We start from the raw sequence: 27,114 nt of genomic DNA, 5'->3' as shown, positions 1-27,114 counted from the left end.
TATATATATATATATATATAATGCCAATCTTAGGTTCTTTAGAATTTTCAAGTTTTCAAATGCCTCTCAAGTATTCTTGTTCATAAAGACTATTTCTCTAGAAAAGATACACCAAAATAGAATGTGGAAGCAAAACCCATTATACATTTAAACATCAGGTAACCATTGATAAACGGATCTCCAGGGAGGCGCCATGAAGTTTTGAAGCCGGGGATGCAGTTCAGTGTCTGTCACCCTTGTTCTCAATGACTTTGGTCTCTTAAATATTTGCCAGTTTGATGGTTGGCATGCGAGGTGTTTTGAGGAAATGCTTTCTTGATAGAAACGAAGGGCACATGAGTCGTTCTTGGGAGCCAGTACTCAGAGGTGGCCTCCAGGGCCTGTGCTGGGGAGACACGAGGAAAAGAACAAGTACAGCAGAGAGGAAAATAAGCAGCTCTGTGGCCCTGGAGTGCTGGCTCAGGGATGACGCTGGTCATCCCTGGACGTTGTCATGGAGTCAGGGAGGTTTTCCAGAGGGTTAGATGCCTGGAATGAGTGAGGATAGCAGCTCCACAGGGAAAGGGGGAGAAGGATGAGCTTTGGAAGCAGGAGACCAGGCAGCTGAGGTAACTGTGAAACCACAAATAAGCCACTGCAGATTTCTGTGCTGTGCACTTGTTAAGCATGGCTGCCAGGAGGCAGCACAGGACTGTATCTTTGTGTCCCACAGACACCCTAAATTCTGTGACCTTGAGTTTGCAGGATGAGGGTGCTCGGTCAGCAACTAGACTGCCCTGGCATCTGGCCCTTGAGGGCCTTGCAAGGAATGTTTAGGCATACTCCTGGCGTTTGTGACATCTGTCTTGACTCTAAAGTGATGTCCTAAGGATGTGCCCTGGCTAATGCCACTCATTCCACCCACATTGTAGCTCTGGGCTATTGGAAGTGACCACTTTGGAAGGGGTGAGAAGCCCAGACAAGGATGACAGATAATGTACTAGCAGAAGGAGCCATGAGTGGGCCCATGGGAGACATAGCCCCCATGGCAGCAGTGGCCTTAGGGACCTTGTAGCTGTGCTGCAGGCTGGATCCTAGTCCCTGGAGCTATGGGATTACAGAAAGTTCAGATGAGCAGAAATTTGGAGATTACTAAAACATTTCACTGCAGAAATTGGGAACTGAAAGCCACGAAAGGCATAACCCTTGTTCAAGGTCACACACAGGGAGAAACTATCACTGGGAAGAAACTCAGGTGAGGAAAGTATGATTGTGACTAGGACCGACACATGAACATTGTCTTCCTTAGCTGACAGGTTTCAGAAACCAAGGATCTGTGAAATGTTCATCATGACAAGGAGAGTTTAAGGAGGATTGTGACAGCAGGGATGTCACCAACAGCCTTCCACCAAGGCTATCAGGAGTGAGGTGAAGCAGCTGTGCCTTTCAGCCTCTTTGTCTGACTCTTGGTGTGCTGGGCAGGGATAGAGAAAGGATGCCTTATCACCAAGCTCTGCTCCATTAAATCCCTTCATTTCCTCTTGGGTTTCTACTGCTGTGTGTGCAGTCAGACCTCCTGCTTCAGCCATCTCATGGGTTGGAGGGTACCATCCTCCACCACAGGTCCTACCTCCCAGCAGGGTCCTGAAGGGAGGGAAGGAGCAAGGCGACTTCAGAACCTCATCCCTTGGCTCTCTCAAGCAGCAGTGGCTGTGTTGACCCTCCCTCTGTCCCATATAGCATCTTGTGCATTCGTCCACCCCAGATTCATTTCTGGAATGCAACAAAGCCTTCTGCACCTTCTGGAAGGTTGTTCTGAACCTACACACTAGAAATGTCCAGCTCTGCTCAGTAGGCATCTGAGCTCCACATTGGAGACAACAAAAGGGACAGTGTGAGCCCTTGTCTGAGAACATAATCTAGGAGCTATACAGCTTTAGTGGATGCATACTTATTGACTCATTAGGTCAGTAAATGTCTAGTACATGAAGCCCCAAGTCAGGGACTGGTTGTTCCTAGAACTGGAAGGGAGAGCTGTTCTGCAGTGCAGAGTCTGAGGGTGGGTAGTAATGGCAATGTCCTTACTGGAAGCCACAGTCCAGTGTGCAAATTGCTATAATATAGGAGAGCACGCTGGTACACTGTGTGTGTGTGTGTGTGTGTGTGTGTGTGTGTATGTGAATGTGTGGTAAGCACAGCAAAAGTCGATGTCCTGAAGAGCTCGAGTGATCGGGGGGAAGGTCAGTTATGGGAATGGAAGATAGGGAGAGCAGGCAGGAAGGGAAAGAGAGGGCTCCAGGGGGAGATAGGAGAACATTTTGCTCTTTGTGCCCACGATGTGGCCTTGTTCTGCATTTGATAAGGCTCCTTCACGAACACCAGAATTCTTTACAAAAGTATCCACTCTGATCTGTCTTCCTTCCAGGAGAACAAATGCCTTTGTGCTGCATGCTGGGAAGATGTTTTCAGCATCAGAGACCCAGTGGGCAAGTGAAAGGCCTAGTAAGGGAACGGTCCAGAGGAGAGCTAGAAGTGCAAAAGCCCAGAGAGAGAGAAAAATTGAAAGTTCTCTTTGGTGAGTGAAGGAAAATTTTGGACATTGGAGAAAGCTGGGGCTGCAGGACAGGTGCAAAACTGAGGTGTTCAGATGGACGAGATGGACGATGTCTGGAATGAGGCAATGTCTCTTACATTTGGTTGTGGTGAGAGATAGCAAAGTCTCCATGAGACTGGTTCGGAATATTTCCTGGGTTTCTCCCCTGTGTGTATGCTGGGCTTTCTTAATGAACCACCTCTGTGCCTTGATCGAGAGGCTGGAGTAATGCCCATCTAAGCAGTTCCAAGAAGGTGGTGGTGCCCTTCCTATCCTCTACGACCTGGGGTGAGCTGGAGATGGGCACGTAACTAGGACATTTATAGGACTTTATCTACAGTACCAAGTCAGCTGCATAAGGACAGGGTTCCCAGCATGTGTACAGTGTGTGACAAGAGGCACAATTATGGGACCAAGATATGCGGATCAGACACTTGAGACAGAGGAGGTCAAGGAGGCCAGGGAGATGTAGGGAGTATGAAAGGGAGGACACAGGAAGAGCAAGGTGGGGAAGAAAGGAAGGCTGGAGGGTGAAAAAAGAGGTCATTTGGCCTTCTGTCTGAGTCATAGGCCGCATTGTGCTTTCTGATAACGCTTCCTCCCTCACAGCAGAATAATTTAGAAAAGTATCCTCTCTCTGCCTCCCTTCTAAGAGAACAAAGGCTTTTGTGCTACCTGCTGGAAAGATCTTTCTCCTGAAATGACTTTTTCAGCAGCAGAAACCTGATTCAGTGGAACAGCTACTGAGAGGAGGATGCTAGGTTCACTGGTCACCTTTATTAATAGTGGAACCTGCCCTTTACTAAAGGCCTAGATGGTTCTAGACCCTGTCGTGTTAGGTACAAAAATTGGCCCATGTTTTCTAACAGACTTTCAAGTTCAGTGTCAGTCGAATTTACAAAAATACCAGCTCAGGCCAGAGGCAGCAAGTGGTTTGTTCAAAATCACAGAGATGACTAACACTGGGACTTGTCTCCAGTCTAACTGAAAGGTGGGAATACTCTGTGCCTCCTGCCACCTGAGCAGCCCTCTCAGTCTGAATCAGGCCTTTTGTCACTTGCCTGTAGCTCTCAGCCCCCAGATGCTCCTGGTGTCTTTAACATTATTGACTGATACGTAGCAAATCACCCCAAATATAGCTGCTTAAAAAAATAAAAGTTTTCCTCTCAGAGTTTTGTGGATCAGGGAGCCAATATGGCTTGCCTGGTTCCTCTACTTCTCAGCCTTTCTGACACAGCTGCACTCAAGGTGTCAGCCCAGGGACAAACAGGCTCTCCTATAGCTTCACTGAAGGAGAACTGCTTTGGGTCAGGACTTAGTTCCTAATGGGTTGCAGGACAAGGGCCTTGAATTTGTTCTGGCTCTTGGACATAAACTGCCACAAGGTCTTTGCTAGCTGACCATCTTCAGGCAAGCATACTGGAGAGGAGAAGTATGTCTTCAGGATAGAAGGCAGTCTTGTGATACACTGTACTTGGGCAGAAATGGCATACAATAAACTTTGCCAGATTCCTAGGGCTAGATGCACAGCACAGGTCAGGCCCATTCTATTGTGGTATGAGTGCCTGAAGGAAAGATTCTTAGGAGGTGCTATAGAAAGGTGCTCACTACACAGACTTCTGTATCCACTCCAGCAAAATGAGCCCTTCAGGTAGGATCTACATCAAAGGTGTATATGGTTGACAGCACGGCTTTCAGTGTGCCGTGTGTTCTGCTGTCCACTCCTTGCTTCCCAGAGTTCTAGGAAGACCACAGGATGAGTTTTTCCCGATTCAGTATTTCTAGTTCCTGATGGCTTTCCCACCTCCACCATCCATGCTGGGTAACTAACCCCTGGATGTGACAGCAGCTGAGGAGATGCAAATCCCCGGTGTGAGCACAACTGCCTATTCCTTAAGAAAGTGTAGAGCCCAGAAGTTGTTCTGGACCTCTCCTGCAAATACAGAGGGAAGGCTGGGCTCTCCCATGGAAACAGGCCCACCCCTGGAGAGAAAAGTGTGAGGGGGCTGGGTGCTGAGACTTCTCCAAAAGATGTTGATATTCTTGCTTTGTCCTTGTTCTTTGCCTGCTAGAGAGAATCCTCCATGGCCATAGGGAAGCCTCTGGAAAACTTTCTAAGGCCATGTAGAGGCACCCATAGCAGAAAGCTAGAGTCTCTGAAACAGCTTGGAGGTTCTGGAGTATGCAGACACCAAGAGTGGAGACCTCCCTCAGGGAGGGAAGGTGTAAGTATAGATTGGAGTGCACTGTATGCCTCAGAGGTTCTTAAGTGACAATTACAATTACAGAGAAAGGTGAAGCACTTACAGAAAGCAGAGTTAGTAAGCAATGGTGGATGCTATTGCATTGTCTTTGCTGTTCTGAGGATTTAAAGTATCACAGTGGAAAATATTCTTTTTAATTTATTTTTATTTTTATGTGTGTTTTGCCTACATGTGTGTAAGTGGATCTGTGTTGTATGGTGCCTGCAGAGGCCAAAAGAGGGCATTGTATCCCCTGGAACTGGAGTTATGGAAGAATGTTAGCTGACATATAGGTGCCGGGAACAGAACCTGTGTCCTCTGCAAGAGCAGCCAGTGCTCTTAACCACTGAGCCATCTCTTCAGTCCCAAGTGGAAAGTAGTCTAAAGTGGAAAACAGAAGACAAAAGGGTCTCTCATGGCTCCTGAACCCTACATCCCAGAGCCAAATGCATCATGTGGAGGACCACCACAAACTCAAAGTGTTTCCTCTGAGTACAACATATCCATTTGACATGATGTCTACTTCACAGGGAACTGAAATCCCTTACCCACAGCCTTAGGCCAGTCCTAACCAATATCCCACCAGTTCCATGAGAGTCTCATGGATGCTGGTGCTTTTCTCAGTTCCTGGAAGCAGATGAGGCTCATCCTCCACTGATACTTTACTGCAGTCCTCACCAAAAGCAACAAGAGAAGGGTAACAAACATGCTGAAGGGATGGATAATACCTTGGGATGATGGCACTCTCTCTGGGTGGGGATTGTTGCTGGCAGAATATAACTTCATGTTTCCCTCCAAGCCTTAAATGTGGTTTCTGAGAAACCTTAACTTCTACTCATCTACATGTCCTTCAATCCACAGCCCTCTTCTCACCATACTGCTGTCATTCAGTCACTAAGTCAATCATCCTCAATGAAATGTGTGAACGCAGGTTTGCCATTCACAGAGCACAGTGCTGCCCCAACAGTGACTGAGGAAAAGCAGTACTGTTTCAAATCACATGAGATCAACCCAGATGTCTATGTGCCATGGTATCCTCTGTGTTAAAGAGTCACTGTCACCCTCATCAAAACACATAAACCATATACACAGGAGGTGAACAGTCCCGTGGGGCAGGGATAGCAAACATGACAGAGAGCCACATGCTTAGCTGCTGAGATACTAGGAAAGTAAGGACCTTGCGGCTATAGATAGGACTTGGTTACTATCTGTGATTCCATGTTTGTGATTTCATTGGTCTCTGCATTTGTGTCTGGTAGCGTCCCCTGGAAAGGAAGGCAGAAAGGCAAGTGGAACCATGAGCACTCTAGAGAATTGAGATGTGGGCTGGACTTCTCTTGGGGCAAGTTGGGAGGCAGCGAAGCTTCCTGTGAGCTCTGAGAGATGCAGAGGGTGACTGTGCCTCTCACCCCAGGCACTTGCCTGGACATGCTAGGCACCCTTTGAAACTGGCTCCTCCAAGAGTCTGGCAGAAAGTTGAGCTTCCTGTGCCAGCTGGGGCCTCTGGAAATGTGCTCTCTGGTGTTGACAATAGGGCATGCTGGGGCTGAGGATGTAGCTTTATTTGGTAAAGTGCTTGGTTGGCATGCATGGAGCCCTGGGTTCAATCTCCAGCACCACATAAGCCAGGTTGTGGTGGCACATGACTCTAATCTCAGTCCTCAGGTGGTAGAGGCAGGAAGTTCAGAAGTTCAAGGACACCACAGTAGGTGGAGGACAGCCTGAGATAATGACCTTTACCAAGAATAAAACAATAAAGAAGGGGTAAAGGGAAAGGAAGAGAGATGAATAAAGGGAACAGTGTCTTGAGCTGAGCTGGTCTTCCTGAGTAAACTCTCATAACTAGTCGTGACAGTTTTGCTTGCATTTCTAGTGTTTGTTGAGAGCTTAATGTGGGTGCGGAAGGCCCAGATCCATATCTATGACCCTGGTACCCCTCCTCTTCAATATAGCCTTATGTTGTGCACCAACACAGCCAACCCAGATCTATTTCATTTGATAAAGTAGTGATCACCAGAGACCTAGGTCACTGGCCTTGTGTGATGGTTGATCAGTCACATTCGAGGGAAATCAGATTACATGTACTTGAACTTACTTTCACTGGAGAGGGATGAAAGATTGAATGCCAAACCATGCAAAGCTAAGACCCTATCCCTCCCCTTGCTTTGGTGGGTCCTAAGGGAAGCACAGTTTTCTTCATGCAGGGAGGTCCTGTCTCAGCTACAGCAACTGCAGAGACATTCAGATTTTCCCAGAAGTGTCATGTGCATATGCTGTATGAAAGGGCTTACTATCAAAGTCAGCAAGCCCTGTAATCTTATCCTGTTTGAAAAAGTGAAGGACCTGTTCCCTCTGTGATATTCCATCCTTATCCATTCCTGTGACCCTGGCCTAGATTTCCACTGTCCCTTATGCAGAAGGGTATGTACTATCCAAGTACTTGATACATTCTCCTCACTTCTTTAAACTCTGGGATGCCTTGCTGACTTGCATCTCTGTTTTCTTCCTTTCCTCCTCTCTCCCCCGAATCCAATCCAACCAAGCTTTCATCCCTAGCACACAACACTAAGGCCCATGACTAAATGACTTACTGGAAGTGGTGGTCCCTATTTTTTCTAATACTGTACTGATGATTATATAAGGGCAAAGTCTTAGGGAAAAAACCAATTTGTGCATTGTTAGCATTAAGCTTTACTGAAATGCAAACCCAGGTACTTGGCAATTATATCTTTCCAGCTCCATACTCATGCCAACAAACTCACTGAATAGATGGGAATGTGCTGCCTGATATCTGAAATTGCCCCTTAGTTTTGAGTGACTAGAGCCACAGGTTCAGTAAAGTTCTGTAACCAAACTCTAGCTTTCTCTTCTATGCATCAGTAAAAGCCAAGGGACACCAGAGGAAAACACAGAGGCAGAAACTGTCTCACAGAGATCCTGAAACATTTCGCTGAAAGTCTTCTGTTTGGTTCACTCAACCCAGTATTATGCATTTTTAAATTTGGATTTTTACTGTTGTTTATTCATTGTCCATTGTACTCAGTTTCATACAGACATTTTCATAAACAGTATATGAGTAAATTCTGACCCGATCCCCTTCCTCCCACCTTTTGCTCCCCTCCTGCTTCCGGTAGTCTGCTTGGCTTCCCTGGACAGTGTCACATCTGCTTTCATGACATACTCGCATACATGATTTTCTGTGTCTATAAAATCCAGGATCCTCAAGTGTGAGACAACATGCGATACTTGTCTGAGTCTGACTTGATTCATCGAAAATGATAAACTTCAGTTGTAGCAGAATAAAACTACATCCCTGTTTCTCTGTACAAAACTCCATTCCAAATGGTTAACTAGCTTTAATGTAAGACCTGAAACTCCCTCTGAGGGAGTCACAGGCAGAGAGTTTCTGACAAAGACTGCACTTGTGCAGGAAATAAGGCCAACAGTCAACAAATGGAACCTTGTGAAATTCTAAAGCTTCTGCACAGCAAATAAAGCAGTTAATCCAGTGAAGACGCAGGGTCTAGAATGGGAGAAAATCTTTGCTAGGCACATCGATTCCCATCTAGCTGTGAATATCATTAAGGCGCAACCACGGGGAACTCTCCATGGTCCTGATCTTTGGGATGCCGGTGCCAAACGTGAGCAGAGCTGGAAAAAGCTTTCTAGAATGCAGTGTTTGGCTGTGAATTTAGGATATTTGAGACCCAGATCTTTGGTTAGGGAGCAAAAGTTTGATTTTTACAAAGAAATTGTTATTAGTTATTTGATAATTTAATTCAGTGTATTTTTCAATGTATATTTTTATTGAATTTTTGTGCATTCCATACATGTTAATCATATTTAGATCACCTTTCTTATCTGCACCCCCATATGATGTATTTTGATCGTGTTTCCAACTCTTCAAAGATACACCCCCACCTCCCTACCCACTCAAATTTGTGTTTCTTTTTTTTCCCTCATCATGTCCAACTTGTGCTGCCCAAATGCTTTTTCTTGTGTGTGGAACCTGCCCTGGAATGTGTTTGACCTAGTAGGGGTTACATTCTAGAGAGCATGGAAGTTATACATATGAACACACAGCAATTATGACTGTATGCGCAAGACCTGCTCAAGCTCAAGCCAGACAAAATCCCAGCATGGAGGAAGGGAGGTGGACATGAATTCCCACACTTTGTTAAGGAGCTGTTGGTATTTGATAACTGCTGGTACACGATTTTTAAAAGAAGTTAATTTTAATTGGGGAGGAGTCATCCTATTCATCCCAGACTGGCCTTAAGCTCACAATCCTCCTACCTTGGCCTCCCTCATGCTGGGAATACAGCACGTGCCAAGACAGCAAATGAATGCTGCAATTTTTAGCACCCCAGTTCTTCTCTGTGGTAGGAGGAAGAAAATATTTGGAGATGCACCATAAGGTAAATAGTTTAAAGTAGATTAATCCCTGCTAAATGCCCCCCCAAAGAACACCTGCACTAGTGCATAGTAGTAGCAACCCAGCTTCAGTATATACTACCTGGATGGCAGAATTACAGTTTTTAGTGTTTGTCAGTTTCTAGCTGGAGCTGAGAAATCTGATGCTTATGTTCTCTCCATTTGTACATGAGACATGCTACTCATTCCTTTTGAACTGACCATTTTAATTTCTATAAATGAACCACTAAAATTCTTTGCTAAATTTTCTATTGAGGGTTGTTCCTGTTGCTTGTCTCTTTAGTTGTCCCATCAGAGTTCTGTGTGCTACAAAATGATTCTTCAGTCCAGTGTAACTGAAGACTGTGCTTACTCTCTGTCTCAAGCTTCTGTTTGCCATTGATAAACTGTGTCTTCTTCTCTGGATGATTTTCAATTAATGTGGCATCCTGGCTACTTCCTTCAGTATTCACATGAGTCTCTCAAGATTTACCCCAATTCTTAGCTGGAAACAAAAGGTCAGAGGAGGTGGAGGGATTTCCTTTCAGATTCTAACCTAGTATCTTAATTTATGTGCACAGGTCCCAACTGCTATGCAACTAGCTGGGCCCATGACACACTGTGTACCAACATTAAAGGCCTCTACACATCTATCTCTTCTCAGGCATAGAAGAAAGAAGCATATAGTATAACTCAGCCATGTAAGCTGGGTGAGTTGGTGAATGCATCTCATCACACTATAGGAATCTGAGACAGGACCCTTGTGAGTTTGAGGTCAGCCTGGATTACATAGTGAGTTGCAAGCTACCCTGAGGTACTAGTAGAACCTTATTTCAGACAAAATAACAACAAAAAACAACCATCCAACCATCCCAAAATGCCTCCCAAAACACACACACACACAGAGAGAGAGAGAGAGAGAGAGAGAGAGAGAGAGAGAGAGAATATTAAACAAACAAAGCCCAACCAACCAATCCATTATTACTCCCACCACACCAAACCAACAGACTGTTAGGAAAAAAAACCCAAACTAGTTCCTTTGCATGCTTATAAGTACATACCTCCCACAAACCCCACTTAATAAAGTATTGAAGAAGTGGACAGAAAATGCATCTGCTGGGCAGAACACTGTAATGAGGGACAGGGGATCTAGAAGCCAGGGATGGACTCACCACTGACATTGACTGTTATAAATAACTAACTAACTGGTTATTACTCTAAAGATTTTTGCTGCTGCTGCAACTGCTGAGGGATTTTAATTCATGAAATCTCAGCTGAGACAAAAAGAAAACAGGCATACCATCCTTCCAGCAACCATTTGTGAGGCCCACAATTCTCCAAAGAGCAAGGTCTCAGCCCTAGGAGCTATTTCTAGTGTTATCATGATTTTTATGTGGGCATAAGGGAGTAGTGCCACAAAATATAAGAAACTCACACAATTCAATAACAAAATAAGCCCACAAATAACTCAGTTTTTAAATCGACCAAATATTTGAATAAACATGTTTTAAAGGGAGACATGCAAATAGAAAACAGATACAAAAGTGCTCAAGAATAATCATCGTGAAAATATAAATCAAAACCACAGTAAGAGGTCATCTCACACTTGTGATCATCAAATGATAAGAAATAGGAATTAATGAAAGTAAGGAGTAAAATGAGCTCTTGTATAATATTTCTAGAAGTGTCAGTTACTGGAACAACTATCAAAAATACCATGTATTTTGTACAAATGTACAAAAACCTCAAAATTAGAACTATCATTTATTTTAGCAATGTTCTGGATATAAAACCAAAGGATATGAAATCAGTAATTCCAAGAGATAGCTGCATTCTCTAATTCAATGCAGCTTTATTTACAATAGCTGTTTTATGGAGATAATCTAAGTTGTCTGTTGATGAGTTAATAGATAAAGAATATCATTGGACCAGGAACAAAACCTGAAATTACTGGTACTCAAGAGACTGAGGTAGGTGGATGACAAATTCAAGAGTTGTCTATGCTACAGAGTAAGTTTTCATGTATCCCGGAGTAAATAGTAATGTTTAGCCTGGAGCAAATTAGTGTGATAGAGGTTTCTTAAATTTTTTTAAGTTTTAAAAAGGGCTTGGAGTATAGCTAAGTGACAAAATATTTACTTACAAGTGAAAGACCTGACATTAAATCCACAGTATCAGCAAAAGATACTCCTTCTCTGTACACACAGACATATACACACACAGATGAAATGCTACTTACCTACAACCACCCAGCAATGCTGGTAATCTTATTTTCTGTCATTTACATCATGAACGAAATTGAACTAACTGCAGTAAACCAGAAACAAAGACAAATACTCTATTACCTCATTTCTCAAAAGAAGGAATGCATACAACAGTGGTTGCCAGGGACTGGGGGACAGGGAAGGCAAAGGGGGAGGTGAGGTCAAAGGACACAAACTCCTATTTATTTTATTAGAGGAATATATTGCACACCATCTTTGATCATGTTTTATAGTATATATAGGTAAAGATTTCATATATGGTACATATGATCGATGAAAAATATAATACACATAATATATTACCTGGATGTAACTTTTTAGCATATATGTTGTAGACATTGTCAACTATATGGTACATATATTAATATGAAATTGGAAATTTAAATATGTATTTATATAAAACACACATACGTACATGGTTATATTTGGTTAAGACTTCATTGCGTATTGGAAAGATGCAAAGAGGTAGATCTTAAATGCTTTCATCAAAAAAGAAAATTGGTAATTCTTTGGAGTGATTGCTTTGTTATTTAGCTTGGTTATGTCAATCATTATAGAAAGCCTAAGATACTGAATCATCACACATTGTACACGTTCAATGCATACAGTTTTGATTTTTTTCCTCAAGAAGAACCGAGGAAAAAATTCTACAGGTGTCGAGTCTAAAGAATATTTAACAGTGGCTCTGGGTCAGGCTCAGACTTAGGTTCTACAGGGTAAGAGAACAGCACTGTCATTGATGAGTGCACACAAAATCACCTGTCAGTGTGGGGTGGCAAAGGAAAGCAAATTCTGCTATGAGCCTATGAGTCCATGGGTTCGTGCAAAGTGGGAGGCAGGAGGCATGTCTACCAAGGCCAAGAATGACAGTGGTATCAGTCTGTAGCAAGAAGTCAGATCAGCAGCAGAGGTACAAGTTTTGGAAGACAAAATATAGTGGAAGGTGGTACCAGTAAGAACTTGTGGGCAGTGGGCAGATGGTTGTTCTTTGGACATGATTACTATCATACTTAAGAGTGGTGGGAAGAATGGGTTCTGGTGAGAGTTGCAGATGTGAAGGCTCCTCAGAGGCCAGGCCAGCTAAACTATTCATACCTCTACCTCTGGGTTTCAAGTGAAGCTGCTGAGTTGGACCCAATTTCATGAAATATTTCAACAAATATCACATTTTAAACACATAGACACACAGACACAGACACAGACACACACACACACACACACACACACACACTTGATTACATGCACAAGCATGGATTTACAAGCTACAAAGGCATATTTACTGGACAGGCTGCCAAACTCCTAAGAGTTGGAACTTCTATAATCTTTTGGGCATGGCTGAGCCTTGGATATAAGGTCCCAACCAATTTCCAAGAAGCAATGACATTGACCTAAATCTCCCCCACTGAATTAGGGCCCAACCCAGGAGACAGAAGACTAGTGGGGACAGATGATATCCAGGTTTTCAAAACAGTACAGAAACAACTCATCCAATCACACTGGTTTTAACAGCTTTGTGATAGTTAATTTTCTCTGTCAATCTGGGTAGATTTGGAATCATCTGGAAGACACACCTCTGGGCATATCTAAGAGGATGTTTCCAGAAAGGTGTGTCTGAGGGGTGATGATTCACCCTGAATGTGAACTGCAGCATCCCAATTGCTGGGTTCAGTACTAAACAAAAAGGAAAAATGTGTCATCACACCCTGCCTCTGTACCTTCCCAGTTCTGAATTGTCCCAGTTGCATGTTCCTGCCACCACGAACTCTGCCATGGAGTCCCCCCATGATGGACTGCACCCTCTTCAACTGTGATCCTAAATATTCTTTTTCTTCCCTTAAACTTATTTTTGTCAGAGCCATGATGAATGTAACAAATGCAGTCTCCATCTGTTATCTACCTGTGATCCCCTCCTTGGTTGCCCTATAGGAATAGAGATAAAGGGGAAAGAATGTAACCTGCTGCTATCTGGCTGAAACCTACCTGCACTTTTGAGATGACAGTGCCCCTTTTAACAGGAAAAGCAATGATTTCTCATCATAGTCAAGCATATTTTTGCTCCATTAGATTGGTAAGGGAGACTATGGTACATAAAAGTCAAAAGATACTTCCATGTTCCTTTGTCTTAGTTGAGATTTTGAAAGTGATAATATGCAGTGGGAAATGGCCTAATAACGATCCTTGGTACTTCAAGTTTTCCATAAAGATTAATTTTTAAAAAATATTTTATTTTTCTTATTTCTAGTTTATGTGTATGAGTGTATTGCCTTCATGCATGTAAGTGCACCCTGTTCATGCAATGCCCAAGGAAATTAGAAGTTTTCGGATTCCTTGGAACTGGAGTTACAGATGGTTGTTAGATTCCATGTGGGTGCTGGGATTTGAACCCAGGTCCTCAGTAAGAGCAACCAGTGCTCTTAACCACTGAACAATCTCTGCAACCCCTAAAGATTAGTTTTTGTTTTTATTCGTGAGTGTGTGTGTGTGTGTGTGTGTGTGTGTGTGTGTGTGTCTTCCACATGTAGCAAGGAAGGCAGAAATAGGTGTTGGATCTCTTGGAGCTGGAGTTACAGCTGGTTTTAAGCGATTCAGCCTCTGTGCTGGTAAAAAAATCTCAGGTCCTCTACAAGAGTGGTATGCTCTCTTAACTGCTGAGCCATTTCTCCAGCCTTAGGTGTTTCACATATAAATTAATTTGATAATTTCACAAAATGAGTTTTGGTCACATTGAGACCCTTTTCCATCTATATCTCAATCTTGCTACACCTCTGACTACATGTCCACTCTTATTATTGTCATGTTTTTAAAAGTCTATTGAGTCTAATCTGTGCTCCAGTTGTGTGAACTTGTAACTTGGAGTCTGATGCAAATACCTCAGCACACCAATAAAGAAAACTTACTCTCCATTTCCCATCAGCTATCAATTGCCAATTACCCACTTCCCCCCTCTAGTGTTAGGGTTTTGCTGGTTTGGGCTGGCCCTGGTCTTGTGCATGTTGTCACAAGTCTTGTGGGTTCACATGTGCTTCATCCATGTGAAGTTAAAGGGTCAATCATGTTCTAACCACCCTTGTCATGAGGAAACAGTCTTGAAGAACATTTCAAGGTCACCTCTGGAAGGAAAGTATCCCCCCTCATGTAGGGAGGAATCATGTAGTTCAAAACAAGGTTGTCTCTTGGTGGATCTCTGTCTTGAGGACACCTGCCTGAAAACTGAAGTCTAAATCTCTTTGACAGGATCGACAGGTTAATTTTACATGTGCTCCTCCCCACCCTCTCATAAACACTGCCCAAGATTTTTCAGATATGAAGCCTGTCATAACTGCAGGAAAGAAGCGTTAGACCCTCATCTTGGCTCCATTCAAAGTACCTCCTGGCCATCAGAGATCACAGTTGTTGGAAATAAACTGTGCATTGCAACAAGGACCCTTCTGCCCATGGAGCATGGAGCACTGACTGTAGAAAAACGGTGAATGGACTTACAGAACTGAGGAGGATGCTAGCTCCTCTCTCTACAATCCTCCTAAAGCCACCACCATCAAAGCTGACACCCCCAAGTCATCTGAGATCGATGTGAGTGTGCAAATTGAAGTTAAATATCACAAAGCCAAAATGGTCAAGCACGCCAGCATTTATTCGAAGAAGATATTTGGGAGAGCAGGGGCCTAGGCAGGAGAAGTTCTTGGTCACTGTCCATAGCCTTGCGCATTGGGCTCCCATGGTGTTAGCCTCAGAATGTCTGGTATCCTCTCTGGAGAAGGAAACAGAGAGACAAGTGGAACCTTTGAGGTTACCGGGGGAATTAAGGCTGGGCTGGGATTCACTTGAAGGGGAGAGGAAGGGCGACAGCTCAGCTTCCTGTGGGTAGTGAGAGAGGCAGAGGCTGGCTGAGAGCCCTCACCTGAAGAATATGACCACATGTGCCAGCCCTCTCTGGAATTGGCCCTTCCAAGACTTTCTCAGAGGATAAGACTCCCTGGTGTGGCCTGAGCCATTTGATGAGCTCTCCATGATGTGAGGAAAGACAACTACCTTAGATTGTTCTTGTGGGCCCTTCACAGTCTGCAAAATAGAGTCTGTGGCCTCATCCTAACAGTCCCACCATGACTGGTATCCATTGCCTCATTTGGCTCCTGTGATGGGCATTCATCCCCTCTATCAGTTGAGGTACTGAGGATGCAATGATGGGGTTACCTGCACTGACCAAATCGCAGCCTCCTGGAAGGTGATCCAGACAAGGAAGGGAATGAGACTCACTGGCCTCAGAGGTGGAAAGAAAAGAATGAAGATCATGCCTCTAGGAGTGTTCAATGTGTCAAGACCAACTCTTGGGATTTCCGTGAAGAAATCTGCTGAGCTCTGTCTGCTAGGTGTAAAGAAACCAACACCCACCCCTTCTGCCCCTGCCCATCCTTCCTGCTCCTCCCTCTTAATGCCCAGTACATTCTGCCCAACCAGTGGATACATTTCTGATGATTGATGTCTGTTCAGTCCTTGTCTCTTAATCCCCTCCCCTTGGAACTTTCTTTGTTTCTTTTTTTCCTTTTCATTTTCCCTGTGTCCACCCCAGCAGCCTGAATGCACATCTGATCGCTGAACAGAAAATGCAGAGGCCTTCGGGCAGACGGTGAGTTCTCCTTTGGTGGGGTTCTCATGTTCTCATGATCTTCCTATTTGCTTTCCCATTTAGTTAGAACTATGATGTTTTGCATGGCCCCCAGGAGGTGCAGAATTCAAATAGGGTGTAAAACCATGGAGACCAAGCTGGACAAGGCATCGTAAGGCCACTTGGACTCTAAGTTTTCCTTTCTGAGGACTTTACCCTTGAGGGTTATGTGAATGTCTGCTCCTGCTTGTCTGAATCTGAAAAGTATTGTGGCCTGGAAAGCTTCTACAGTGTGCAGGACAGTATTTATGAGACTAGAAGTATTTTCATAGGTTTTAAAATTTATCAGTTTATACTTAGGTCTATGATTCATTTCGACTTAGCTCTGCAAGTTCTGTAAGATGCTGAACTTTCTCTGCTTTTTTCCCCCAAGAGCATCTACTTTTTTCTTTTCCATTTCTTAATTATTTTAGAGTCTTTGTAATTGTATTTATGGGCTCTCATTGTGTTCACTGATGCAAGTGATCTGTCCTAAGGTGATTCCATACTGTGACGATTACCCAGTTATATGATAATCATTTATTTGGGGAGTGAATCCTCCATGTTGTCCTCTTCCCAATGTGTTCAGGTATTCTAGGCCCCCTTCTGAAGACCTTTGAGAAAGCACTTCTTTTGATGATATTCCTAGTAAATGTAAATCTTGACCTTTCGAGTCTTCTAATCAATAAGCATAATATATTTCCATTTATTTAGGACTTTAATTTCTCTCAGCAAGACTTTGTTGTTTTCTGTAAAAATACATTTCATTCATTATGGTTAATTTTCTCAACAAGTAAATTGTTTAATATGTTGTTATTTAGAATGTCATTTAAGAGCATTTCTGCCTCCAGTTATTTGTTACTAGTATATTGAAATGGAATGAGTTTTTATATACAGATTTTCTATACTATGACCCTGCTAAACCATTTCTAGCATCTAAAACATAACTTATTTCTGGAGTACGGAATAATTCCTGTGCAAAATATGTTAAATATGTTACTTTTAAAGGACCATAGCCCAGAGAAGTTCTTTTATGCAGTTGATGGTAGTTAACTCAGAAACTCACAACTGGCCAAAATGAAGAGAATAAGTATCTGTGGAGTGCTCAGCCATAAATGAGACATCTATATTATACTCACTCATCTAAAGCCCTGGAACCATTATGGAAGAGGACACAGATAAATTGTAAGAGCTAGAGTTCAGGATAGACCAGTCTCTTCTGGTCATGGTCAAGATAAATCCAGTCAATATTCTAGCATGGATAGGTAAGGGTCTCGTGAGCTCCCATCCCTAACTGAGGAGCTATGGACACTTGATGTGTTTGAGAGGAGGAAGACTTAATTTTCTTTAAGAGTGGCCCCTAGTAGGCTGACCATGATCCAACGGATGGCTGTACATCCAAGAGCACAAAATGGAAACTCAGTGGCTTATTTTTAAAAAGGACACAAAATTTATAGGGGGCGAGGATATAGGGGGTGGATCTGAGAGGAGTTGGAGGCAGAGTTGGGGTGCATGTGATCAAAATACATTGTATGAAATTCTCAAAGTATTCCTAAAATATTATATTAAGAAAAGAGATATAAAGTTGGGAGGAGGTGGGGGTGGGCTGTATCTGGGAAGAGTTTGGGGGAGCATTATGGGGTGGAACATGATCAAAGTATTTTGTATCCATGCATAAAATTCTCAAAGAATTAATAAAATATGTTGAAAGAAAATAAACACAGGAAACCGTTCTTTTACTTTCTCATTTTCAATCTCTATGCTTTTTATTTAATGTTTTTTTTTGCTTGCTTCATTGTACCAGCTATGGCCTAAAGCGTAATGAATGAATATTGTGAGACTCTGCAGAGAGACATTCTGCTTCATTTCTAAATTTTTAACAGGAGCATTTTCTTTCCAGTATCTCATGCATTCTTTCATACACAAAATCTGCAACAAAGTAGCAGGGAGCATATTTAAAGTGGAAGAAACTCAAGGGCAGGGGGAACAAGAGGATCATGTGGGAAAATAAAGACAAATAGCGCATGTTTGCATCATATATGGAATCCCCATTCAACTCTCCATATCTATCTATTTATTCATATCTATCTATTTATTTATCTATCTATCTATCTATCTATCTATCTATATATGACATGAAAATAGAAAAGGAACCATTTGTGGGGAGAAAAGGGACTGGATGGAAGATAAACAAGGGAGGATAATACAGGTGGAAATGAGGAAAGTACAATGAAGTACAAGAGCGACAATGTCATAACTAACTCATTTTTGAATGGCAAATAAAATTATAAAATAAAATTAAAACTGTAACTGTTAATAGAAAAGAATTATTTAGCTTTTCACCAGTAATTATTAATTTTTACCAGTAATTACTTTGTAGTAGTGACAATGCACTCCTAAATTAAATGACAATGTGCTCTCTCTTTTATTATCTGAAAAGTTCTAGTCAAACTACTACAGTTTTTCTTTAAATATTTAATACTATTCATTAATGAAAGTTCATTAATGAACTTTACTTTTTATACCTATTTTTATTGTGATTATAATCATAAATTGACATGGCATTCGTTAGTCACAATTAAAAACCAGTTATACTTGAAATATGCGCTGAGCCAATAAATGAAATATGGCGTTTCAATGAGGCAAGGGTATGGTGATTGGTGTATCTTAGGAGAGTAAATTTGATCCCAACAGGTAGCCCTGAAGGCTGTTACAGCAATGACATTCACAACCAAATGAGTTATTGAAAACATCCCTGTATTTCCCTATCTTGAGTGTCAATATTTTGCTTTTTTTTTTCCTTAGTGTAGTGTCTAGGAAGGGGAATGGCCAAGTTTCTTATATATGTAACTAACATTTTTTAATTTCCCTAATTTAGGGAACCACATAAACTCTTGCCTGCTGTGAGAGCCTCAAGGAAGGAGCAAGGCACACAGGTAAAGAGGCACCTGACTCAAGGACAAAGAAAGACTATGGCTGCTGCTCCCAAATCCCATGCACATGTCAAGAAGTTGGCTGTGGAAGAAGGAGTCTTCAGTAAGTGTTTCTTACTAGATACAGTGACTGAATTTGGTGGAGAAAGTACGAGTAGTTCTTTCATCACCATTTCTATCATGGAATGGCAATGTGACCTTGAGCAAGAACTGTCTGGACCTTGGCAAAGCCATGTAAATAAATAGCTTATCAATGTTGGGTACAAAGTGTTTACAGGGGGCGAGATCAGGAGAGTGTGGGATAATTTAAAATGGGACTACTGGGGGAGGAGCACTCAACCAAGTTGTGACTGTTCTTTTACAGCTGGGAAGAACGCTGTGCACCAGCTCCAGGCACAGACAGATCCAATAACCCAGGAGGTAAGGAGGGTCTATTGTCCATAGGGGATATTCCCATCAGCCACTGTCAAGAACCTTCCATTATGTCCCAATGACAGTTTCCATTTCCAACTTCATCACTGACTTTTCTTATGACACAAGAAAAGACTCACTTTCCATGGGCCTCAGTATCCTCGGATACAAAGTAAAGTTGGATGGCTTTCAAGATCTTCAGAGCTCTGAGTTCTGAATTCCTATCTTCATTATAATATACTCATCACCCATCTCTCCACAAACATCTGACTACTTGATTCTCACATTTGCTCTTTGCCCTTCAGGAAAACTTGCAGGGGACTGTGCTGCTAAGCCAGCCCCCAGAGCCATCACCTGTGCCCTATACTCCAGAGACCATAGGGCAGCATTTGGCTGTTCCCTTTTCTGGGGAGCCCCATGAGCCCTCTGCCATGTCGAACATGTGAGTAGAACAAGATTTGTGGAGTGTCTTGTATTGTTGTATTTCTAGCCTTGGGCTTAGAGTCATGGGAGATAGAAGCAGGAGGATGATGTTAAGGAAGAAGGAGGTAAAGGGGTAAAGAGGTGAGGGCTCTACCTCAGTCTAAGGGACAAAGAACACTCTCAGCTTTGACAATTTCTATCCATGAGAGTTTGGACAAGTGACAATTCTTCCAGGTATCCATTTCCCAGTGAGCTGGCTGGTGAATATATTCTATACTTACAGCTTTGAAAAGTGGACTATCACATAGTGAGCCTTCAAAATGCTGAGAAGGTTGATTCACTTTGAAACAGGTACATGAGATAAAAGGTCCTTTTGAAAACTGGGCACATGATCAGGACAAAGGCCAGGGAAATGTCCAGAGGCCAGCAGGGAAAGCATCCTAGAAATGAGCCTGACTTATCCATCATGACCAGAGAGGATTGGACAAAATGGAGGCAAGAGCCATCACTGAAAAAGGATGGTGCTCATATTTACTCCAGGCATTTGCAGATTAAAACACAAACACCTATGATCTTTACTCTAGCCCTGGGAAGACAAAGTTAATCTGAATTATTGTTTTAGAAATGCATGGAAAAGAGGTATGGAAAGGAAAACTAGTCAGGCAAGAGAAAGGTCTTCAGAGCTCTGAGTTCTGAGCTAGCCCCAAACACAAGGATAATTTCTATGCAATCATTTAGACTCCTACATCTTGCAGATCCTTGCTAATGTGTTTTCTGGTGCTAAACATCCACTAGGGACTTTAATTCTCTGGTCTCTCCTCTTCTTATTTCCAGATGCTCAAACCTGATTCTTCAGCCCTGTGCTACCACTGATCCTATTCTACTGCAGCCACAGGTCCTGGCAATGTGGTGGGAATCAGAACAGTGGGAGGCAACAAACTTAGCGGATGGGAACAGCTGGCAGAAACTGGGTGCTGGAGGGTCAGTTGTCATAGGGGAATATACATATTTCCCAGTCTTCATTCCCTACCATGCTTTCTTTTGCAGGACCCCAGTGCCTCTAATCAGGCTTCAGCTTCTGCCACCTTAGAGTGGCAGGAGATGCTGGAGGCTGCTGAAGCTCTGCTGGCTCTGAAAAATTCTTCTCAGGCCCGGCTCCAGTCTCGTGGCATGCCAGGTACATAGGGATATTTGGAAGATGATAGATTTGTGGTGAACTCTTGGTAGTTGGGAATCCACAATGGGGCCAGATGCTAAAGTTCTTCAGTCAGACATTAGAGATTGTACTTGGGAACTGCCCAGTGAATCTTCAGGTGACTGGGTCTTTTGTCCAACAGCAAATGTCAGTGCCACTACATCAAGAAAATATAGGCTGAGATTCCCAAGGGTGACAAGGTCTTCTTATATGGAAGGCAGCATATTAGGTAGAAGGAAAAGAACCTGAGCATAATTATTCCAAACCCAAGGTTGTGTCCAAATCCACTGCAGCCCAAGGTGGCCTGGGATGGCACAGTAAAGGGTCTGAAATTGAGGACATCATGATGCTGAATTCATGGCATTTTCCATTAGGTTTTGAGCCTTGACAACATCCCAGGCTATATTTTGCCAATGAATCTCAATTACCCACCAAGATAGGAAAGGCTTCAGGCACTCAGAGGAGAATTATACCACTGGGAGGCTGGGAGTGGAGGCCAAGCAAAAAAAGGCAATGGAGTCAAGTGTGTGTAGGTGGGGAGCCACTCTACTAGAATAAAAGGTGCTGAATGAAGCTGGAGAACTTGCTGATCACAGAGATCTGACATGGTCAGCAATGTAGAGTGGGCCACAATTCTCGGGGAATAAAGGAAAGCACAACTTCTGTGTCATAGTGAGGATCATATCGAAAGACCCCAGGAAGACCAAAAAATATTGCTGACTGTGATGGAGGGATGGTAGAGCGATGGGAACAGGTATGTTCCTGGTCTCAGTGACAAATCTTTTATTGTGTGGAACACAATAAAAGTGAGGGGGCAGTTGGTAGGGTGTGTGTGTGTGTACCTTATGTGTGATCTGACTCTGACCTTTGAATGTCTTTCTGCAGGTCCTTCTGGAGAGAGGGGACTGCAACTGGCCAGCCCCTCTATGCCACCAAGGTCTGCCAGCTCTGGTTCGCTGCCTACTGGACATCTGGATTGCATGTCCCTTTTGACCTAAGAGCCCAGATTGGGAGGCCTCGCTAGAGCACTGCCTGTTTGAGTCTTGTTTCTGAACTTGCAAAATGGCTCCTGTCCAAAGTGCTTAATGTGTTTTTTAAGCATTCAGGTATTTTATAAGCTTTCAGATCCTTTTTATGGTGTAGGGCAATTACTTGGCTTTCCTATGTTCTTTACCTCCATCCCTAATTTCTTTGGAAGCTGGGGCTTTTTATGTGTCTTATAAAAATGCTTTGTGCAATCTAATTTGATCAGTCAATCAATGGGGTTCTGAGTGGTATCAAATGCCAGTGTTTTCCTTTGTGTGCGATTGTACACATACCTGTGCACTACTTTACTGATTCACGCGTGTGGAAATATGAGGATTTTCACACTGCATCTAGGTTTGTGTGTTACCAAAAATAAATACTTTTTTGTAAAGCACTGAGAAGCATGCGTTGTTTATTGAAGCAACATAAGGTAAATATTAAGATTATCTTGTCTTTGTCAGGTCAAAGTTAGCTAATAAAATATTCTTTTATTAAAGCATTGAATGATTCAAAGCAGCAATCATCAGTCACTATATTTTGTGAAAGTACACAGCCCCTTTATTTGCTATCCAAGTTACCATATGTGACAATCAGTGGGCTCTTTCTTGTTTTCATGAGATTGTTTCTCAGTCCTCTGATATTATTCTAAGTCAATGAAGAATTGAAGACACCACAAGACAGTCAGCAAGCTCACCTGGAAGTCACTGGACTGACTCATTCTCATGCTGCTGCCTTCCTCCTTTCCATGCCTCTATTCACTACACATGATTGGTGATGACATCTATTTCTACAATTCTTTCTACTTGGGGCACTGCTAAATAAGAATTTGGGTATTCTCTATTTGATGATGGAGAAACAAACACACAAAGTACATTAGGATATGGAAGAAGACTGAAGGCCATATCATTTTCCCCTCTACTTTCTTGATCAGTTTCATGGATAAATGATCCACAGATTCATCCTCCCTAAGTGACATGTGAACATGTCTACATATTCTTGAATGAGTATGTGGAAAAATACTAGGCTTTGCTATGAAGTGTTGTCTTACTACACTTTCGTCTCACCAGCTGAGTTGCTTATTTCTTTGGGTTTTCAGACACTGCTAGTCAATGTGTTTCCATTCTGGATATACAGACGATATGGTGCTTATAATTATTGCTTCAAAAGACATGTCAATGAAATGAAATTAGAGCATACTGTATGGAAAAAATATTTCCAAATCATGTCTGGCAAGAGGTTGATGCCCAGAATAGAAGAACTACAACTAAAGAACACAAACTTTAATCCCCCGAATAAAAAGGGTACATATTTGACTTCTCTCAAAAGAATATATACAAATGGCAAAGAAACAGGAGAAAGTTGGTCAAAATCTCTAAACAATAAAATAATATAAATCAATATCACGCTGTTAGATCACTTCACACCCCGTCGTATGATGACTCTAACATTCACAGTAAACATTTGTTGGTGAGGATGCTGGGAAATTGGAATCCTTTTGTTCTGTTGGTAAAGATGCAAATTGGTGAAGTACTGTGGAAAACAGTACGGTGGCTCTAGAAAAAAAAAACCCTACCATACCATCCTAAATGCCCATTTTTCTTATGTATCTCCCCCAATTGAACATAAGGTATCAAGGACTTCTCTGCATGGGCCTGTTGATAGCTTATTTTATAATACCTTACATTTAGAAGCCATGAAAATGTTCAAGGAGAACTGAATAGACATGCAAAATGTGGTGTCCACATACAATGTGGCATAACTCAGCCTTAAATGAATAGGGCGTTCTGACACATGCTATGATGTCTGTGCACTTTGCTAGTGAAATAAACCAGGTAAAAGATGACATGTATGCTTAAGTACATTTTGTGAGTTATGTAATATACTCAGATTCAAGGAGCCATTGAATAGAATGGTGGATGCCATGAACAAATGAGAGGAGGATCAGAAAGAGAGTTTTTCAGTGGATATGGAGCATCTGAACTACAAGATGACAAATCTTTGGAAATTTGACAATAATGAAGATATACTCAGTGTTACAGAATCGAATACTTAAAAATAATACACTCCCCACACTGAGTTCCCCTTCTAGTCTTGGGCCCAGGCCCACTACTGGCCTTCCTGCTCAGATCTCTGGACTAGCTTCCTCACCCAAATTAGCCTAATCCTCTAGTACAGTTTTTCAGTTCCTTCACAGACTGTCCCCACCCCCACCTTGCCCCTAGCCTCCTGATATGCCTGCCTCAGAACTGCCTACTGACCTGGTCCTGCCCATTTTGCCTTGATTTCCCTGAAGCCTGAGGAGCTCCACTCTCTCCCTGCACTGGGCCCCCTTCTAGCCTTTCCCCTGCACTAGGCCCCATTCTAGCCTTCTCCCTGTACTGGGCCCCCTTCTAGCCTTGAGCCCAGGGCCACTCCTGCTTTTCCTTCTCAGAACCATGAACTGCCTAACTCAGACTAGCTTAATCCTCCAGTGTAGTTTGTTAGACTCCACAAACTGTACCCACTCACACCTTACCCCTAGCCTCCTAACCTGACAGCCACAGACCTGCCTAATATCATGATAAGTCAGATCCTGCCCAATGTATCTTGATTCCCAAGCAGCCTGAGAAAATCCACTGTCTCCCCATACTGGGACCCCTTCTAGCACTGGACCCAGGCCCACTCCTGATCTTTCTGTCCCTGATCTCTGGACTGCCCTCTTAGTCCAGACCCACCCACTGTGTCCTGATGTCATGCATTCAGACTAGCTCAATTCTCCAGCTTCATTTGTTAGGCCTGCCACAGGTTGTCTCCACCCTCATCTCACCATTGGCACCCCTAGTGATTTGCCTAACACAGACCTGATTATTATCCAGACCAGCCTACTGAAAGGACCTGAAGCGCACACCAACTTACTTTTCCTACCTGAGCAAAAAGCAGCCAAACTACATGAACAATATAAACAGAACCAAACTTTGACTGAACAAAGGCAGAATAGAGTTTCCTATTGGACACACAACCAACAAAAGACATCCATATGCCCAAACAGCAACATGAAACATAAATAATATGAAAAACCAACAGAATGCGTGCCCAACAAAACCCACCAGTCTTACAGAAGTATCACCCTGAGGAACTCCACAATGCAGAATTTAAAACAACAATCATAAACATGATCAAAGAACTTAAAGAACACACAGATCAACAACTTAAAGAGGATAGGCATAAACTTATGATGGAAGCTCAAGAAAATACAAATATGCAGATAAATGAATTAACAAAAGTAATTCAGGACTTCAAAAGTGAATTCACAAAAGAGATATTAATATTGAAAGAAACCCAACCTGAAATGAAGATGAAATTGAAAAACTCAGTAAGTTAATTTGAAACCACGGGAGGATGCCTCATAAGCGGATTGAATAAAATGGAAAACAGAATAGCAAGACTGGACAAGAAAGTTGAAGAACTGGACTCTTCAAGCAAAGACTATAATTAAAAAATACACAAGAATGAAATATGCAGAAAATATGGGACACCATGAAAAGACCAAATCTATGCATCATAGGCATACAGGAAGGAGAAGAATCTCAGGTCAATGACATTGACCAGATCATCAATGGGATTATAGAAGAAAACTTTGCCAAGTCTGCTTTATTCCAGAGATCAAGGATGGTTCAATATATGTAAGTCAATAAATGTAATAAATCATATAAATGGACATAGAGACAAAAAACACATGGTCATCACAATAGATGAAGAAAAGTCCTTGGAAAAAATCCAACATGCATTCACATTAAAAGTTCCAGAGGGAACTGGACTGGAGGGAACATACCTCAACATAATTAAAGCTATGTACATCAAACTCACTGCCAACATCATTCTAAATGGAAGAAAACTGGAAGCATTCCCATTAAAATCAGGAAGCAGACAAGGCTGTCTACTATCTCCACTTCTTTTCAATCTAGTGTTTGAATCTCTTGCTAGAGTAGTAAGAAAAGAGAAGAAAATTAAAGGAGTACTAATTAGAAAAGAAAGGGTCAAATTATCTCTATTAGAAGTTGGTATGATATTATACATAAGAGACTCTACAAACTCTCCCAGAAAACTGCTAGAAATGATCAACACTTTCAGAAAAGTGGCAGGTTACAAAAGCAACTTACAAAAATCAGTAGCCTTTCTATACACCAATAGCAAACAAAGAGAAAAACATTCATGGAAGCCCTCTTATTCACAATAGCCTCAAAAATATCTAGAAATAAGCCTAACCAAAGACATTAAAGATCTCTGCAATGAAAATGTTAAAATTTAAAGAAAGATACAGGAAGATGCAAGAGGATGGAAGGACCTGTCGAATGCATGGATTGGTAGATAATATTGTGAAAATGGTGACCCTGCCAAAAGCAATCTGTAGATTCAATGCAATGCCAATCAAATCTTCGTGACATTATTCATCGAGCTAGAATAAAACAAAAGACCCCTGAATAGCCAAAGCAATCTTGGGCAAAAAGAGCAATGCTGGGGGCAAAAAGAGCAATCATCACACCAGATCTTAAACTATATTACAGGGTTATAGTCATAAACAGCATGGTACTTTCACAAAAACCTGTGACGATCAATGGAATAGAAGACCCAAACATGAGTACATGCAATTTCAGCCACCTGATATTTGGCAAAGGTGCCAAGAACACACAATGGAGGAAAGACAGAATCTTTTTAAAAATTATTTATTTAATAACCACATAATTAGAAGAAACATTTCATTACAACATCATTGACATATTCAATAACAATTTCCAGAGCTAAGATGCATCTCTTTCAAAATTGGCTGTAAATTTTTAGGTTTACAGTTGAGTTACTACAGTTATACAATATTGTACTCAGTATAAACCCTATAAGACATAAAATTGAATGAGTTTTTTTTTACAATTTAATCAGAAGTTTATTTAACAAGGCAGCAGTTTAGTTATAGCAGCTGAGCAGAACACTCCAAAGCCAGATTGCAGTGAGCCAACC

The 27,114-nt window shown here is 42.2% G+C and overlaps 1 protein-coding gene across 3 annotated transcripts in view; it reads left to right on the top strand.

The window, feature by feature from the left end:
* LOC103738545 (doublesex- and mab-3-related transcription factor C1-like) overlaps nt 1-22,509 on the top strand; it is a 31,335-nt gene extending 8,826 nt beyond the window's left edge. Inside the window, exons 2-9 of one of the 3 annotated variants that reach the window (XM_008838572.2) lie at nt 16,060-16,116; nt 19,013-19,170; nt 19,432-19,487; nt 19,784-19,920; nt 20,736-20,796; nt 20,949-21,078; nt 21,770-21,850; nt 21,982-22,058. In XM_008838572.2, coding sequence (XP_008836794.1) covers nt 16,094-16,116; nt 19,013-19,170; nt 19,432-19,487; nt 19,784-19,920; nt 20,736-20,796; nt 20,949-21,078; nt 21,770-21,816 — 612 coding nt within the window. In that variant the 5' untranslated portion in view covers nt 16,060-16,093 and the 3' untranslated portion in view covers nt 21,817-21,850; nt 21,982-22,058. Of the gene's footprint in view, nt 1-16,059; nt 16,117-19,012; nt 19,171-19,431; nt 19,488-19,783; nt 19,921-20,735; nt 20,797-20,948; nt 21,079-21,769; nt 21,851-21,981 lie in introns of all 3 variants that reach the window. The other 2 variants (XM_008838573.2, XM_008838574.2) reach the window with 2 other exon arrangements.
* The last annotated feature ends 4,605 nt before the right edge of the window (nt 22,510-27,114 follow it).

Source organism: Nannospalax galili, unplaced genomic scaffold (assembly GCF_000622305.1).
Source record: "Nannospalax galili isolate Female #2095 unplaced genomic scaffold, S.galili_v1.0 scaffold2879, whole genome shotgun sequence".
Classification (NCBI taxonomy): Eukaryota; Metazoa; Chordata; class Mammalia; order Rodentia; family Spalacidae; genus Nannospalax; species Nannospalax galili.
Note: the sequence above shows the minus strand (reverse complement) of the source record. Positions and strands in the feature narration are given on the sequence as shown.